The 16,029-nt window shown below is 57.6% G+C and overlaps 1 protein-coding gene across 2 annotated transcripts in view; it reads left to right on the top strand.

The window, feature by feature from the left end:
- The window catches only part of cfap119 (cilia and flagella associated protein 119), a 57,196-nt gene that overhangs the window by 2,503 nt on the left and 38,664 nt on the right, over positions 1–16,029 (top strand). For both annotated transcript variants that reach the window (XM_072484151.1, XM_072484149.1), the window contains exon 2: positions 14,593–14,624. In XM_072484151.1, coding sequence (XP_072340252.1) covers positions 14,593–14,624 — 32 coding nt within the window. The remainder of the gene's footprint in view (positions 1–14,592; positions 14,625–16,029) is intronic.

Here is a 16,029-nt window from a genome sequence, read left to right as displayed (position 1 = left end):
GAGGGAGAGATGCGTGTGAGAGGGAGAGATGCGTGTGAGAGGGAGAGATGCGTGTGAGAGGGAGAGATGCGTGTGAGAGGGAGAGATGCGTGTGAGAGGGAGAGATGCGTGTGAGAGGGAGAGATGCGTGTGAGAGGGAGAGATGCGTGTGAGAGGGAGAGATGCGTGTGAGAGAGGGAGAGATGCGTGTGAGAGAGGGAGAGATGCGTGTGAGGGAGAGATGCGTGTGTGAGGGAGAGATGCGTGTGTGAGGGAGAGATGCGTGTGAGAGGGAGAGATGCGTGTGAGAGAGGGAGAGATGCGTGTGAGAGAGGGAGAGATGCGTGTGAGGGAGAGATGCGTGTGAGAGGGAGAGATGCGTGTGAGGGAGAGATGCGTGTGAGAGAGGGAGAGATGCGTGTGAGAGAGGGAGAGATGCGTGTGAGAGAGGGAGAGATGCGTGTGAGAGAGGGAGAGATGCGTGTGAGAGGGAGAGATGCGTGTGAGAGAGGGAGAGATGCGTGTGAGAGAGGGAGAGATGCGTGTGAGAGAGGGAGAGATGCGTGTGAGAGGGAGAGATGCGTGTGAGAGGGAGAGATGCGTGTGAGAGGGAGAGATGCGTGTGAGAGGGAGAGATGCGTGTGAGAGGGAGAGATGCGTGTGAGAGGGAGAGATGCGTGAGAGAGGGAGAGATGCGTGTGAGAGGGAGAGATGCGTGAGAGAGGGAGAGATGCGTGTGAGAGGGAGAGATGCGTGTGAGAGGGAGAGATGCGTGAGAGGGAGAGATGCGTGAGAGAGGGAGAGATGCGTGAGAGAGGGAGAGATGCGTGAGAGAGGGAGAGATGCGTGAGAGAGGGAGAGATGCGTGTGAGAGGGAGAGATGCGTGTGAGAGGAGAGATGCGTGAGAGAGGGAGAGATGCGTGAGAGAGGGAGAGATGCGTGTGAGAGGGAGAGATGCGTGTGAGAGGGAGAGATGCGTGAGAGAGGGAGAGATGCGTGTGAGAGGGAGAGATGCGTGTGAGAGGGAGAGATGCGTGTGAGAGGGAGAGATGCGTGTGAGAGAGGGAGAGATGCGTGTGAGAGGAGAGATGCGTGTGAGAGAGGGAGAGATGCGTGTGAGAGAGGGAGAGGTGCGTGTGAGAGAGGGAGAGATGCGTGTGAGAGGGACAGATGCGTGTGAGAGAGGGAGAGATGCGTGTGAGAGAGGAGAGATGCGTGTGAGAGGGAGAGATGCGTGTGAGAGGGAGAGATGCGTGTGAGAGGGAGAGATGCGTGTGAGAGGGAGAGATGCGTGTGAGAGGGAGAGATGCGTGTGAGAGGGAGAGATGCGTGTGAGAGGGAGAGATGCGTGTGAGAGGGAGAGATGCGTGAGAGAGGGAGAGATGCGTGAGAGAGGGAGAGATGCGTGAGAGAGGGAGAGATGCGTGAGAGAGGGAGAGATGCGTGTGAGAGGGAGAGATGCGTGTGAGAGGGAGAGATGCGTGTGAGAGGGAGAGATGCGTGTGAGAGGGAGAGATGGGAGAGATGCGTGTGAGAGGGAGAGATGCGTGTGAGAGGGAGAGATGCGTGTGAGAGGGAGAGATGCGTGTGAGAGGGAGAGATGCGTGTGAGAGGGAGAGATGCGTGTGAGAGGGAGAGATGCGTGTGAGAGGGAGAGATGCGTGTGAGAGGGAGAGATGCGTGAGAGAGGGAGAGATGCGTGAGAGAGGGAGAGATGCGTGAGAGAGGGAGAGATGCGTGTGAGAGGGAGAGATGCGTGTGAGAGGGAGAGATGCGTGTGAGAGAGGGAGAGATGCGTGAGAGAGGGAGAGATGCGTGTGAGAGGGAGAGATGCGTGTGAGAGGGAGAGATGCGTGTGAGAGAGGGAGAGATGCGTGTGAGAGGGAGAGATGCGTGTGAGAGGGAGAGATGCGTGTGAGAGGGAGAGATGCGTGTGAGAGGGAGAGATGCGTGTGAGAGGGAGAGATGCGTGTGTGAGAGGGAGAGATGCGTGTGAGAGAGGGAGAGATGCGTGAGAGAGGGAGAGATGCGTGAGAGAGGGAGAGATGCGTGAGAGAGGGAGAGATGCGTGAGAGAGGGAGAGATGCGTGAGAGAGGGAGAGATGCGTGTGAGAGGGAGAGATGCGTGTGAGAGGGAGAGATGCGTGTGAGAGGGAGAGATGCGTGTGAGAGAGAGAGAGAGGCGTGAGGGTGGGAGAGGCATGTGAGAGGGAGAGATGCGTGTGAGAGGGAGAGATGCGTGTGAGAGGGAGAGATGCGTGTGAGAGGGAGAGATGCGGGAGAGATGCGTGTGAGAGGGAGAGATGCGTGTGAGAGGGAGAGATGCGTGTGTGAGAGGGAGAGATGCGTGTGAGAGAGGGAGAGATGCGTGAGAGAGGGAGAGATGCGTGTGAGAGGGAGAGATGCGTGTGAGAGGGAGAGATGCGTGTGAGAGAGGGAGAGATGCGTGAGAGAGGGAGAGATGCGTGTGAGAGGGAGAGATGCGTGTGAGAGGGAGAGATGCGTGTGAGAGGGAGAGATGCGTGTGAGAGAGGGAGAGATGCGTGTGAGAGAGGGAGAGATGCGTGTGAGAGAGGGAGAGATGCGTGTGAGGGAGAGATGCGTGTGAGGGAGAGATGCGTGTGTGAGGGAGAGATGCGTGTGAGAGGGAGAGATGCGTGTGAGAGAGGGAGAGATGCGTGTGAGAGAGGGAGAGATGCGTGTGAGGGAGAGATGCGTGTGAGAGAGGGAGAGATGCGTGTGAGAGAGGGAGAGATGCGTGTGAGAGAGGGAGAGATGCGTGAGAGAGGGAGAGATGCGTGTGAGAGGGAGAGATGCGTGTGAGAGGGAGAGATGCGTGTGAGAGGGAGAGATGCATGTGAGAGAGGGAGAGATGCGTGTGAGAGAGGGAGAGATGCGTGTGAGGGAGAGATGCGTGTGTGAGGGAGAGATGCGTGTGAGAGGGAGAGATGCATGTGAGAGAGGGAGAGATGCGTGTGAGAGAGGGAGAGATGCGTGTGAGGGAGAGATGCGTGTGTGAGGGAGAGATGCGTGTGAGAGGGAGAGATGCGTGAGAGAGGGAGAGATGCGTGAGAGAGGGAGAGATGCGTGAGAGAGGGAGAGATGCGTGAGAGAGGGAGAGATGCGTGTGAGAGGGAGAGATGCGTGTGAGAGGGAGAGATGCGTGTGAGAGGGAGAGATGCGTGTGAGAGGGAGAGATGCGTGTGAGAGGGAGAGATGCGTGTGAGAGGGAGAGATGCGTGTGAGAGGGAGAGATGCGTGTGAGAGGGAGAGATGCGTGTGAGAGAGGGAGAGATGCGTGTGAGAGAGGGAGAGATGCGTGTGAGAGAGGGAGAGATGCGTGTGAGAGAGGGAGAGATGCGTGTGAGAGAGGGAGAGATGCGTGTGAGAGAGGGAGAGATGCGTGTGAGAGGGACAGATGCGTGTGAGAGAGGGAGAGATGCGTGTGAGAGAGGGAGAGATGCGTGTGAGAGGGAGAGATGCGTGTGAGAGGGAGAGATGCGTGTGAGAGGGAGAGATGCGTGTGAGAGGGAGAGATGCGTGTGAGAGGGAGAGATGCGTGAGAGAGGGAGAGATGCGTGAGAGAGGGAGAGATGCGTGAGAGAGGGAGAGATGCGTGAGAGAGGGAGAGATGCGTGAGAGAGGGAGAGATGCGTGAGAGAGGGAGAGATGCGTGAGAGAGGGAGAGATGCGTGAGAGAGGGAGAGATGCGTGAGAGAGGGAGAGATGCGTGAGAGAGGGAGAGATGCGTGAGAGAGGGAGAGATGCGTGAGAGAGGGAGAGATGCGTGAGAGAGGGAGAGATGCGTGAGAGAGGGAGAGATGCGTGTGAGAGGGAGAGATGCGTGTGAGAGGGAGAGATGCGTGTGAGAGGGAGAGATGCGTGTGAGAGGGAGAGATGCGTGAGAGAGGGAGAGATGCGTGAGAGAGGGAGAGATGCGTGAGAGAGGGAGAGATGCGTGAGAGAGGGAGAGATGCGTGTGAGAGAGGGAGAGATGCGTGTGAGAGGGAGAGATGCGTGTGAGAGGGAGAGATGCGTGTGAGAGGGAGAGATGCGTGTGAGAGGGAGAGATGCGTGTGAGAGGGAGAGATGCGTGTGAGAGGGAGAGATGCGTGAGAGAGGGGGAGATGCGTGAGAGAGGGGGAGATGCGTGTGAGAGGGGGAGATGCGTGTGAGAGGGAGAGATGCGTGTGAGAGGGAGAGATGCGTGTGAGAGGGAGAGATGCGTGTGAGAGAGGGAGAGATGCGTGTGAGAGGGAGAGATGCGTGTGAGAGGGAGAGATGCGTGTGAGAGGGAGAGATGCGTGTGAGAGGGAGAGATGCGTGTGAGAGGGAGAGATGCGTGTGAGAGGGAGAGATGCGTGTGAGAGGGAGAGATGCGTGTGAGAGGGAGAGATGCGTGTGAGAGGGAGAGATGCGTGTGAGAGGGAGAGATGCGTGTGAGAGGGAGAGATGCGTGTGAGAGGGAGAGATGCGTGTGAGAGGGAGAGATGCGTGTGAGAGGGAGAGATGCGTGTGAGAGGGAGAGATGCGTGTGAGAGGGAGAGATGCGTGTGAGAGGGAGAGATGCGTGTGAGAGGGAGAGATGCGTGTGAGAGGGAGAGATGCGTGTGAGAGGGAGAGATGCGTGTGAGAGGGAGAGATGCGTGTGAGAGGGAGAGATGCGTGCGTGAGAGGGAGAGATGCGTGCGTGAGAGAGGGAGAGATGCGTGTGAGAGGGAGAGATGCGTGAGAGAGGGAGAGATGCGTGAGAGAGGGAGAGATGCGTGAGAGAGGGAGAGATGCGTGAGAGAGGGAGAGATGCGTGAGAGAGGGAGAGATGCGTGAGAGAGGGAGAGATGCGTGAGAGAGGGAGAGATGCGTGAGAGAGGGAGAGATGCGTGAGAGAGGGAGAGATGCGTGAGAGAGGGAGAGATGCGTGAGAGAGGGAGAGATGCGTGAGAGAGGGAGAGATGCGTGTGAGAGGGAGAGATGCGTGTGAGAGGGAGAGATGCGTGAGAGAGGGAGAGATGCGTGAGAGAGGGAGAGATGCGTGAGAGAGGGAGAGATGCGTGAGAGAGGGAGAGATGCGTGAGAGAGGGAGAGATGCGTGAGAGTGGGAGAGATGCGTGAGAGAGGGAGAGATGCGTGTGAGAGGGAGAGATGCGTGTGAGAGGGAGAGATGCGTGTGAGAGGGAGAGATGCGTGTGAGAGGGAGAGATGCGTGCGTGAGAGAGGGAGAGATGCGTGCGTGAGAGCGAGAGAGGCGCCTGTGAGAGCGAGTGAGAGCGAGAGAGGCGCCTGTAAGAGCGAGAGAGAGGCGCGTGTGAGAGCGGCGCGTGAGAGCGAGAGAGGCGCGTGTGAGAGCGAGAGAGGCGCCTGTGAGAGCGAGAGAGGCGCCTGTGAGAGCGAGAGAGATGCGCCTGTGAGAGCGAGAGAGAGGCGCCTGTGAGAGCGAGAGAGAGGCGTGCGTGAGAGCGAGAGAGAGGCGCATGTGAGAGCGAGAGAGAGGCGCGTGTGAGAGCGGCGCGCGTGAGAGCAAGAGAGGCGCGCGTGAGAGCGAGTGAGAAGCGTGCGTGAGAGCGAGAGAGGCGCCTGTGAGAGCGAGTGAGAAGCGTGCGTGAGAGCGAGAGAGAGGCGCGTGTGAGAGCGGCGCGCGTGAGAGCAAGAGAGGCGCGCGAGAGAGAGGCGCGCGAGAGAGATGCGCGCGTGAGAGCGAGTGAGAAGCGTGCGTGAGAGCGAGAGAGGCGTCTGTGAGAGCGAGTGAGAAGCGTGCGTGAGAGCGAGAGAGAGGCGTCTGAGAGCGAGAGAGAGGCGAGCGAGAGAGGCGCGAGTGAGAGCGAGAGGGAGGCGCGTGTGAGAGCGAGTGAGAGGCGCGTGCGAGTGAGAGGCGCGTGTGAGTGCGAGTGAGTGGCGCGCGAGAGAGATGCGCGCGTGAGAGCGAGTGAGAAGCGTGCGTGAGAGCGAGAGAGGCGTCTGTGAGAGCGAGTGAGAAGCGTGCGTGAGAGCGAGAGGGAGGCGTCTGTGAGAGTGAGAGAGAGGCGCGAGTGAGAGCGAGAGGGAGGCGTGTGTGAGAGCGAGAGGGAGGCGTGTGTGAGAGCGAGAGGGAGGCGTGTGTGAGAGCGAGAGGGAGGCGTGTGTGAGAGCGAGAGGGAGGCGTGTGTGAGAGCGAGAGGGAGGCGTGTGTGAGAGCGAGAGGGAGGCGTGTGTGAGAGCGAGAGGGAGGCGTGTGTGAGAGCGAGAGGGAGGCGTGTGTGAGAGCGAGAGGGAGGCGTGTGTGAGAGCGAGAGGGAGGCGTGTGTGAGAGCGAGAGGGAGGCGTGTGTGAGAGCGAGAGGGAGGCGTGTGTGAGAGCGAGAGGGAGGCGTGTGTGAGAGCGAGAGGGAGGCGTGTGTGAGAGCGAGAGGGAGGCGTGTGTGAGAGCGAGAGGGAGGCGTGTGTGAGAGCGAGAGGGAGGCGTGTGTGAGAGCGAGAGGGAGGCGTGTGTGAGAGCGAGAGGGAGGCGTGTGTGAGAGCGAGAGGGAGGCGTGTGTGAGAGCGAGAGGGAGGCGTGTGTGAGAGCGAGAGGGAGGCGTGTGTGAGAGCGAGAGGGAGGCGTGTGTGAGAGCGAGAGGGAGGCGTGTGTGAGAGCGAGAGGGAGGCGTGTGTGAGAGCGAGAGGGAGGCGTGTGTGAGAGCGAGAGGGAGGCGTGTGTGAGAGCGAGAGGGAGGCGTGTGTGAGAGCGAGAGGGAGGCGTGTGTGAGAGCGAGGGAGGCGTGTGTGAGAGCGAGAGGGAGGCGTGTGTGAGAGCGAGAGGGAGGCGTGTGTGAGAGCGAGAGGGAGGCGTGTGTGAGAGCGAGAGGGTGGCGTGTGTGAGAGCGAGAGGGTGGCGTGTGTGAGAGCGAGAGGGTGGCGTGTGTGAGAGCGAGAGGGTGGCGTGTGTGAGAGCGAGAGGGTGGCGTGTGTGAGAGCGAGAGGGAGGCGTGTGTGAGAGCGAGAGGGAGGCGTGTGTGAGAGCGAGAGGGAGGCGTGTGTGAGAGCGAGAGGGAGGCGTGTGTGAGAGCGAGAGGGAGGCGTGTGTGAGAGCGAGAGGGAGGCGTGTGTGAGAGCGAGAGGGAGGCGTGTGTGAGAGCGAGAGGGAGGCGTGTGTGAGAGCGAGAGGGAGGCGTGTGTGAGAGCGAGAGGGAGGCGTGTGTGAGAGCGAGAGGGAGGCGTGTGTGAGAGCGAGAGGGAGGCGTGTGTGAGAGCGAGAGGGAGGCGTGTGTGAGAGCGAGAGGGAGGCGTGTGTGAGAGCGAGAGGGAGGCGTGTGTGAGAGCGAGAGGGAGGCGTGTGTGAGAGCGAGAGGGAGGCGTGTGTGAGAGCGAGAGGGAGGCGTGTGTGAGAGCGAGAGGGAGGCGTGTGTGAGAGCGAGAGGGAGGCGTGTGTGAGAGCGAGAGGGAGGCGTGTGTGAGAGCGAGAGGGAGGCGTGTGTGAGAGCGAGAGGGAGGCGTGTGTGAGAGCGAGAGGGAGGCGTGTGTGAGAGCGAGAGGGAGGCGTGTGTGAGAGCGAGAGGGAGGCGTGTGTGAGAGCGAGAGGGAGGCGTGTGTGAGAGCGAGAGGGAGGCGTGTGTGAGAGCGAGAGGGAGGCGTGTGTGAGAGCGAGAGGGAGGCGTGTGTGAGAGCGAGAGGGAGGCGTGTGTGAGAGCGAGAGGGAGGCGTGTGTGAGAGCGAGAGGGAGGCGTGTGTGAGAGCGAGAGGGAGGCGTGTGTGAGAGCGAGAGGGAGGCGTGTGTGAGAGCGAGAGGGAGGCGTGTGTGAGAGCGAGAGGGAGGCGTGTGTGAGAGCGAGAGGGAGGCGTGTGTGAGAGCGAGAGGGAGGCGTGTGTGAGAGCGAGAGGGAGGCGTGTGTGAGAGCGAGAGGGAGGCGTGTGTGAGAGCGAGAGGGAGGCGTGTGTGAGAGCGAGAGGGAGGCGTGTGTGAGAGCGAGAGGGAGGCGTGTGTGAGAGCGAGAGGGAGGCGTGTGTGAGAGCGAGAGGGAGGCGTGTGTGAGAGCGAGAGGGAGGCGTGTGTGAGAGCGAGAGGGAGGCGTGTGTGAGAGCGAGGGAGGCGTGTGTGAGAGCGAGAGGGAGGCGTGTGTGAGAGCGAGAGGGAGGCGTGTGTGAGAGCGAGAGGGTGGCGTGTGTGAGAGCGAGAGGGTGGCGTGTGTGAGAGCGAGAGGGTGGCGTGTGTGAGAGCGAGAGGGTGGCGTGTGTGAGAGCGAGAGGGTGGCGTGTGTGAGAGCGAGAGGGTGGCGTGTGTGAGAGCGAGAGGGAGGCGTGTGTGAGAGCGAGAGGGAGGCGTGTGTGAGAGCGAGAGGGAGGCGTGTGTGAGAGCGAGAGGGAGGCGTGTGTGAGAGCGAGAGGGAGGCGTGTGTGAGAGCGAGAGGGAGGCGTGTGTGAGAGCGAGAGGGAGGCGTGTGTGAGAGCGAGAGGGAGGCGTGTGTGAGAGCGAGAGGGAGGCGTGTGTGAGAGCGAGAGGGAGGCGTGTGTGAGAGCGAGAGGGAGGCGTGTGTGAGAGCGAGAGGGAGGCGTGTGTGAGAGCGAGAGGGAGGCGTGTGTGAGAGCGAGAGGGAGGCGTGTGTGAGAGCGAGAGGGAGGCGTGTGTGAGAGCGAGAGGGAGGCGCGCGTGAGAGCGAGAGAGAGGAGCGAGAGGGAGGCGTGTGTGAGAGCGAGGCGCGTGTGAGAGCGAGAGGGAGGCGTGTGTGAGAGCGAGAGCTGGCATGAGAGAGCGTGGGAGTGTGAGTGCCTGTGAGAGAGAGAGAGCATGTGAAAGAGGCGTGACAGAAAGAGAGAGAGAGCGTGGTTGCGAGAGAGCGCCTATGAGAGTGGGAAAGAGGGACTTCCGGTTGCGGTGATGCCTTGCTAGCCGCACGTTTCGGCGGCTCCAGGTCCGACGGACCTTCGGGCTCTTTTAAGAGCCCCAACGGGAAATTTTTGGGCGACGCAACCCGGTGTGGGGTGAGTGAGAAGGGAGTCACCCCCCCAACGAAGGAGTGCAGCGCGAGGAATCGTCGACCAAAGGGTCAGAAAGGGAGAAGCACAAGATGGTAGCGGAGAAAGTGCAGGCGACATGGGGGCCCGAGCAGGATGAATTTTTGAGATGGTTCGTGGAGCTGCTGAAGAGGGAGGTGCTGACCCCGATGCTACAGGCAATTGAGGGGCTCAAGGAGACACAAAAGACCCAGGAGACAGAGCTCCGCATGGTGGAGCAGAAGGTGACGGATAATGAGGACGAGATCCTGGGCCTGGCGGTCAAAACACAGACGCACGAGGCACTCCATAAAAAGTGTACTGAAAGGATCGAGGCCCTAGAAAACGGAGCGCGAAGGAAGAAGCTTCGGATACTGGGTCTCCCTGAGGGTGTGGAAGGAGTGGACTGTGGAGCTTATGTAAGTACGATGCTGAGCTCACTGATGGGTGCTGAGGCCCCTACGAGCCCCTTGGAGGTGGAGTGGGCACATCGGATCCCGGCGAGAAGACCAAAAGCGGGAGAACCACCCAGGGCGATAATCGTGCGATTTCACCGCCTTAAGGATAGAGAAGAGGTCCTGAGATGGGCTAAAAAGGTGCGGAGTAGTAGATGGGAGAATGCAGTGGTACGGGTATACCAGGATTGGAGTGCGGAGGTGGCGAGAAGGAGGGCGAGCTTTAACCGAGCCAAGGAGGTGTTGCATAAAAAGAAGGTGAAGTTCGGGATGCTGCAGCCGGCAAGACTATGGGTCACGTATCAGGAGAGACACTATTATTTCGAGACGGCGGAGGAAGCATGGACCTTTATCAAAGAGGAGAAATTGGATCGGAACTGAGGGACTGATACTGTAGGAAATGTTATTGTTAATGTTATGGTTGAAGTTAATTGAGAAATAAATTGGGATGGGGGGAGACATTGGGAAATGTGGGCGCCGGTGAGGGGGGAAAGACGGGACATAGTTGGAGAATGGGGAAAGGGAGGGGGAGGGGAAAGGGAGCTGCGCCACAAGAGGCGGGTCAGGTAAAGGGATGTTCCCGCGCCAGAAAGAATATGGCGGGAAGACAGGCGCAAGGCGGATGGGAGTTCCCCACACGGGGGGGTCGAGGAGTGAGCAGGAGTAGCCGGGGTCAGTTGAAATCAGCTGACTTACGGAAGTAATATGGGGGGAGCAATCACGCTAGAAAGAGATCTAGCGGGGGGGGAGGGGGGGGACAACTGGGTTGCTGCTGCGGAAATCCAAAAGGAAATGGCTAAAGAGTGGGTTGGCGGGGATGGTATGCGACGCTGGGGGAGCGAGTGGGAGCACGGAGGCGGGATATGGGACTGGCCTAGAGAAGGTAATGGCTAGTCGACACGGGAGGGGGGCAGGTAGCCCCCTAGTGAGGCTGATCACGTGGAACGTGAGAGGCCTGAACGGACCGATAAAAAGGGCCCGAGTGCTCGCGCATTTGAAAGGACTAAGGGCAGACGTGGTTATGCTCCAAGAGACGCACCTAAAGGTGGCGGACCAAGTTAGGTTAAGGAAAGGATGGGTGGGACAGGTGTTCCACTCAGGACTAGACGCAAAGAACAGAGGGGTGGCCATTTTGGTGGGGAAACGGGTAGCATTTGAAGCAAAGAACATCGTAGCAGATAGCGGAGGTAGATATGTAATGGTGAGTGGCAGGCTGGAGGGAATGGAGGTCGTGTTGGTTAATATGTATGCCCCGAACTGGGACGATGCGGGATTTATGAGACGGATGCTGGGGCGTATACCGGACCTGGAGGTAGGAAACTTGATCTTAGGAGGGGACTTTAATACTGTGCTGGACCTGGGGCTAGATAGATCCAGCTCAAGGACCGGAAGAAGGCCGGCAGCGGCCAAGGTGCTTAAGGGGTTCATGGACCAAATGGGGGAGTGGATCCATGGTGATTTCTTAGACCTAGGGCTAGGGAGTTCTCCTTCTTCTCCCATGTCCATAAAGTGTACTCCCGGATAGATCTTTTTGTTTTGGGAAGGTATTCAGCCATAGCGGTTTCGGACCATGCCCCACATTGGGTGGACCTGGAATTAGGAGAGGAAAGTGAGCAGAGAGCACTGTGGCGATTAGATGTGGGATTGATGGCGGATGAGGGAGTGTGTGCAAGAGTGTGGGGGCGTATTGAGAGATACCTGGAGGTCAATGACGACGGCGAGGTCCCTGTGGGAGTGGTATGGGAAGCACTAAAAGCGGTGGTCAGAGGAGAGCTGATCTCCATTGGGGCCCACAAAAGGAAAACAGAGGCCAAGGAAAGGGAAAGATTACTGGGGGAGATTTTAAGGGTGCATAGGGAATTTGCAGAGACCCCGGAGGAGGGACTGTACAGGGAGAGGAGACGACTCCAGACGGAGTTTGACCTTCTGACCACCAGAAAGGCGGAGGTGCTGTGGAGGAAGGCACAAGGGAGGAGGTATGAATATGGGGAAAAGGCGAGTCGCCTGTTGGCTCATCAATTGCGAAAGAGGACAGCAGCGAGGGAGATCGGAGGAATTAGAGACGAAAAGGGAGACACGGTGCGAAGAGCAGGGAAGATAAATGAGGTGTTCAAGACCTTCTATGAGGGACTGTGTAGGTCTCAACCCCCGGAAGGAGAGGAGGGGATGCGGCAGTTCCTGGACCAATTGAGGTTCCCGAAAGTGGAGGAGCAGGAGGTGGTAGGCCTGGGGGCACCGATTGGGGTGGACAAGGTTATTAAGGGACTGGGAAGCATGCAAGCAGGGAAGGCTCCGGGACCAGACGGGTTCCCGGTGGAATATTACAGAAAATATGTGGACTTGTTGGCCCTGTTGATGGTGAGGACGTTCAATGAGGCCAGGGAACGAGGGACTTTACCCCCGACGATGTCGGAGGCGACGATATCGCTAATTTTGAAGAGGGATAAAGATCCGTTGCAGTGCGGGTCCTATAGACCTATTTCATTATTGAACATGGACGCCAAATTGTTGGCAAAGGTACTGGCATCGAGGATAGAGGACTGTGTCCCGGGGGTGGTGCTCGAAGACCAGACAGGGTTCGTAAAAGGGAGACAACTGAATGTTAACGTGCGACGACTATTAGGGGTGATAATGAATACCCCAGTGGAGGGGGAGGCAGAGATAGTGGCGGCAATGGATGCAGAGAAGGCATTTGATAGGGTGGAGTGGGAGTATTTATGGGAAGTGTTAAGGAGGTTTGGGTTCGGGAACGGGTTTATTAGCTGGGTCAAACTTCTTTATGGGGCTCCAACGGCAAGTGTAGTCACTGGTCGGCAAAGATCGGAGTATTTCCGACTATATAGGGGAACAAGACAGGGATGCCCGCTGTCTCCATTGTTGTTCGCGTTGGCAATTGAACCTCTGGCCATGGCGTTGAGAGACTCCAGGTAATGGAGAGGGGTGATTAGAGGGGGAGAAGAACACCGAGTCTCGTTATACGCAGATGACCGATTGTTATACGTGTCGGACCCAGCGGGGGGGATGATAGAGGTTATGCGAATGTTGAGGGAGTTCGGGGATTTCTCGGGGTATAGGCTAAACATGGGGAAGAATGAATTATTTGTGATACATCCAGGGGACCAGAGTAGAGAGATAGAAGGCTTGCCGCTAAGGAAAGTGGAAAGAAACTTCCGATACCTGGGGATTCAGATCGCTAGGAGCTGGGGAACCTTGCACAGACTTAATCTGACACGGCTGGTAGAACAAATGGAGGAGGACTTCAAGAGGTGGGACATGCAGCCTCTGTCGCTGGCGGGCAGGGTGCAGGCAATTAAGATGATGGTCCTCCCGAGGTTTTTATTTGTATTTCAATGTCTCCCTATACTAATCACTAAGACCTTTTTCAATAACATAGACAGGAGCATCACGAGCTTCGTGTGGGCAGGGAAAGTCCCGAGAGTGAGGAGGGGGTTCCTTCAGCGTAGTAGGGACAGAGGAGGATTGGCGCTACCGAACTTGGGCGATTACTATTGGGCCGCCAATGTGGCAATGATACGTAAATGGATGATGGAGGGTGAGGGAGCGGCGTGGAAAAGACTGGAGAGAAAGTCCTGTAAAGGGACGAGTTTAGAGGCGCTGGTGACGGTGCCGCTACCGTTCTCGCCAAAAAAGTTTACCACGAACCCGGTGGTGGCGGCAACATTGAATATCTGGGGACAGTGGAGGCGACAGAGAGGGTTGCGGGGTGCCCGGGTGGGGTCCCCAATTAGGAACAACCATAGGTTCGCCCCAGGGAGGATGGATGGAGGATTTCAGAGCTGGCACCAGTTGGGAATTAGGAGGGTGGGAGATTTATTTATAGATGGGACTTTTGCGAGCTTGGGAGCATTGGAGGAAAAGTATAAGTTGCCCCGGGGAAACTTCCTGAGATATATGCAGGTGAGGGCGTTTACTAGACAACAGGTGAGGGAATTTCCGTTGCTCCCGACACAGGGGATTCAGGACAGAGTGCTTTCAGGGGTGTGGGTCGGAGAGGGCAAGGTGTCAGAGATATACCGAGAGATGAGGGAAGAGGGGGAGGAGTTGGTGGGCGAACTAAAAGGAAAGTGGGAAGAAGAGCTAGGGGAGGAGATAGAGGAGGATATGTGGGCTGATGCCCTAAGCAGGGTAAACTCCTCTTCCTCATGCGCCAGGCTTAGCCTGATTCAATTCAAGGTGCTACATAGAGCACACATAACGGGGGCAAGGTTGAGCAGGTTCTTCGGAGTGGAGGACAAATGTGGGAGGTGTGGCGGGAGCCCGGCAAACCACGCACATGTGTTTTGGGCGTGCCCGGCACTGGAAGGGTATTGGAAGGGGGTGACGGGAGTGATTTCTAAGGTGGTGAAGGCCCGGGTCAAACCAGGCTGGGGGTTAGCTCTATTTGGAGTTGCGGATGAGCCGGGAGTGCAGGAGGCGAAAGAGGCCGACGTTGTGGCCTTTGCGTCCCTAGTAGCCCGGCGTAGGATCCTACTCATGTGGAAGGAGGCGTAACCCCCCGGACTGGAGGCCTGGGTAAACGATATGGCGGGGTTCAATAAACTGGAGCAGATAAGGTTTGTCCTGAGAGGATCGGCTCAAGGGTTCCCCAGGCGGTGGCAGCCATTCCTCGACTACCTAGGGGAACGTTAGAGGGAAGACAGATGACCAGCAGCAGCAACCCAGGGGGAGGGGGGGGAGGGGGAGGGGGCGGGGGAGGGGGGAGGGGGAGAGGGGGGGGGTTAGTTTAGTTTATGTCAAAAGATTATGGGGTTTAGTTATTTGTGTATTGTTAAAAATTTCTTTACTGTTACGTTTGCTTTGTAAGAGGGAAAAAAATTGTTGTTTGGAAAAAAATTTCAATAAAATATATATATATTTTTTTAAATAAAAAAAAAAGAGAGTGGGAAAGAGATTGATCCGGGGATGAGGGACATTCAGTGTCGCGGAGAGGTTGGGACTGGTCTCCTCGGAGAAGAGAATGCCGAGCGGAGATTTTGGTCAGGGGGGTTGTAAATCACAAGGGGGTCCCGGAGAGAGTCGAGAGGGAGAGACAGTGTTCCCATTAGTGGGAGGACCGAGAAGCAGAGACCAGAGTGGGGCGAGGGGAGGACACAGATTGAAGGTTAAAATAAGCGAGTGAAAGACGAGGAGGATCTTTCTCACACAGAGAGCGGTGAGGATCTGGATTGACCTTGTTTTCAATCTTTACTTATAGCCCAAACTGCCGGATGCAAAGATCTGCCTATGGTGAGTGGAACCAGGTGTGGTTATCGATGAAAATTGACGTGCTCAAATTGTTTCTTAGATTTACCAAGGCCCATCTAGACCATGTCAGGCCCTGGATGGGACAGACCTCTCCCTGCTCACACAAAGCAGGAAAGGTGCAGGTTTCAGTTACGGCCTCGTGCTCCGTTAGCCGATCTCACTGCTGGTGTGGAACTGGTTGGCCATCCAAGGCCCCAACACACAGTCACACACACAGGTTCATTCTCACACGTGCACCGTCGCGCACTCTCGCGCGTGCACCGTCGCACGCACTCGCACGTGCACCATCGCGCACTCTCGCGCGTGCACCGTCGCACACTCTCGCGCGTGCACCGTCGCACGCACTCGCACGTGCACCATCGCACACTCTCGTGTGCACCGTCGCGCGCACTCACGCGTGCACCATCGCACGCACTCGCACGTGCACCGTCAAGCACTCTCACGCGTGCACCGGCGTGCACACTCACTCATACTGTTGCACGCTCGTTCTCTCTCCCTCGCTCACCCTCTCTCTCTTTCTCTCTCTCACTCTCTCTCGCTCACCCTCTAACTCTCTCCCTCACTCTCTCTCTCTCTCTCTCTCACCCTCTCTCACTCACTCTCACGCACTCACTCTCTGCCTCTCTCACTCTCTCCCTCTCTCACCCTCTCTCTCACTCTCACTGTCTCTCTCACTCTCTCTCACTGTCTCTCTCACTCTCTCTCACTCTCTCTCTAACTCTCTCTCACTGTCTCACTCTCTCTCTGTCTCTCCCACTCTCTCCCACTCTCTCCCACTCTCACCCTCTCTCACCCTCTCTCTCTCTCTCTCTCTCTCTCACCCTCTCTCACTCACTCTCACGCACTCACTCTCTGCCTCTCTCACTCTCTCCCTCTCTCACCCTCTCTCTCACTCTCACTGTCTCTCTCACTCTCTCTCACTGTCTCTCTCACTCTCTCTCACTCTCTCTCTAACTCTCTCTCACTGTCTCTCTCACTCTCTCTCTGTCTCTCCCACTCTCTCCACTCTCTCCCACTCTCCCACTCTCTCCCACTCTCTCCCACTCTCACCCTCTCTCACCCTCTCACCCTCTCTCACTCTCACTCACTCTCACTGACTCTCACTGTCTCTCTCACTCTCTCTCACTGTCTCTCTCACTCACTCACTCTCTCTCTCACTCTCTCTCTGAGAATCTTCCATCTGAAGTAAGGAGTCCAATTCTGGACGCAGTATTCCAGGTGTGGTCTCAGCAATTGCCTGTAGAGACAATCCCATCCCCCCGGTACTGAGTGTGGGCAAGTGATTCTGAACTTCACACTGAAGCAGTTCTGCTCCAAGTTTAAGGTTCTGATCCCCTCCCACTCCAACCTAGGCTAACCACCTCTCGGAAAATCTTTCTCGCGTACG

This window comes from Scyliorhinus torazame, chromosome 19, assembly GCF_047496885.1.
Source record: "Scyliorhinus torazame isolate Kashiwa2021f chromosome 19, sScyTor2.1, whole genome shotgun sequence".
Lineage (NCBI taxonomy): Eukaryota > Metazoa > Chordata > Chondrichthyes > Carcharhiniformes > Scyliorhinidae > Scyliorhinus > Scyliorhinus torazame.
The sequence above is the reverse complement of the archived record's forward strand: the minus strand, read 5'-3'. Positions and strand labels throughout refer to the sequence as shown.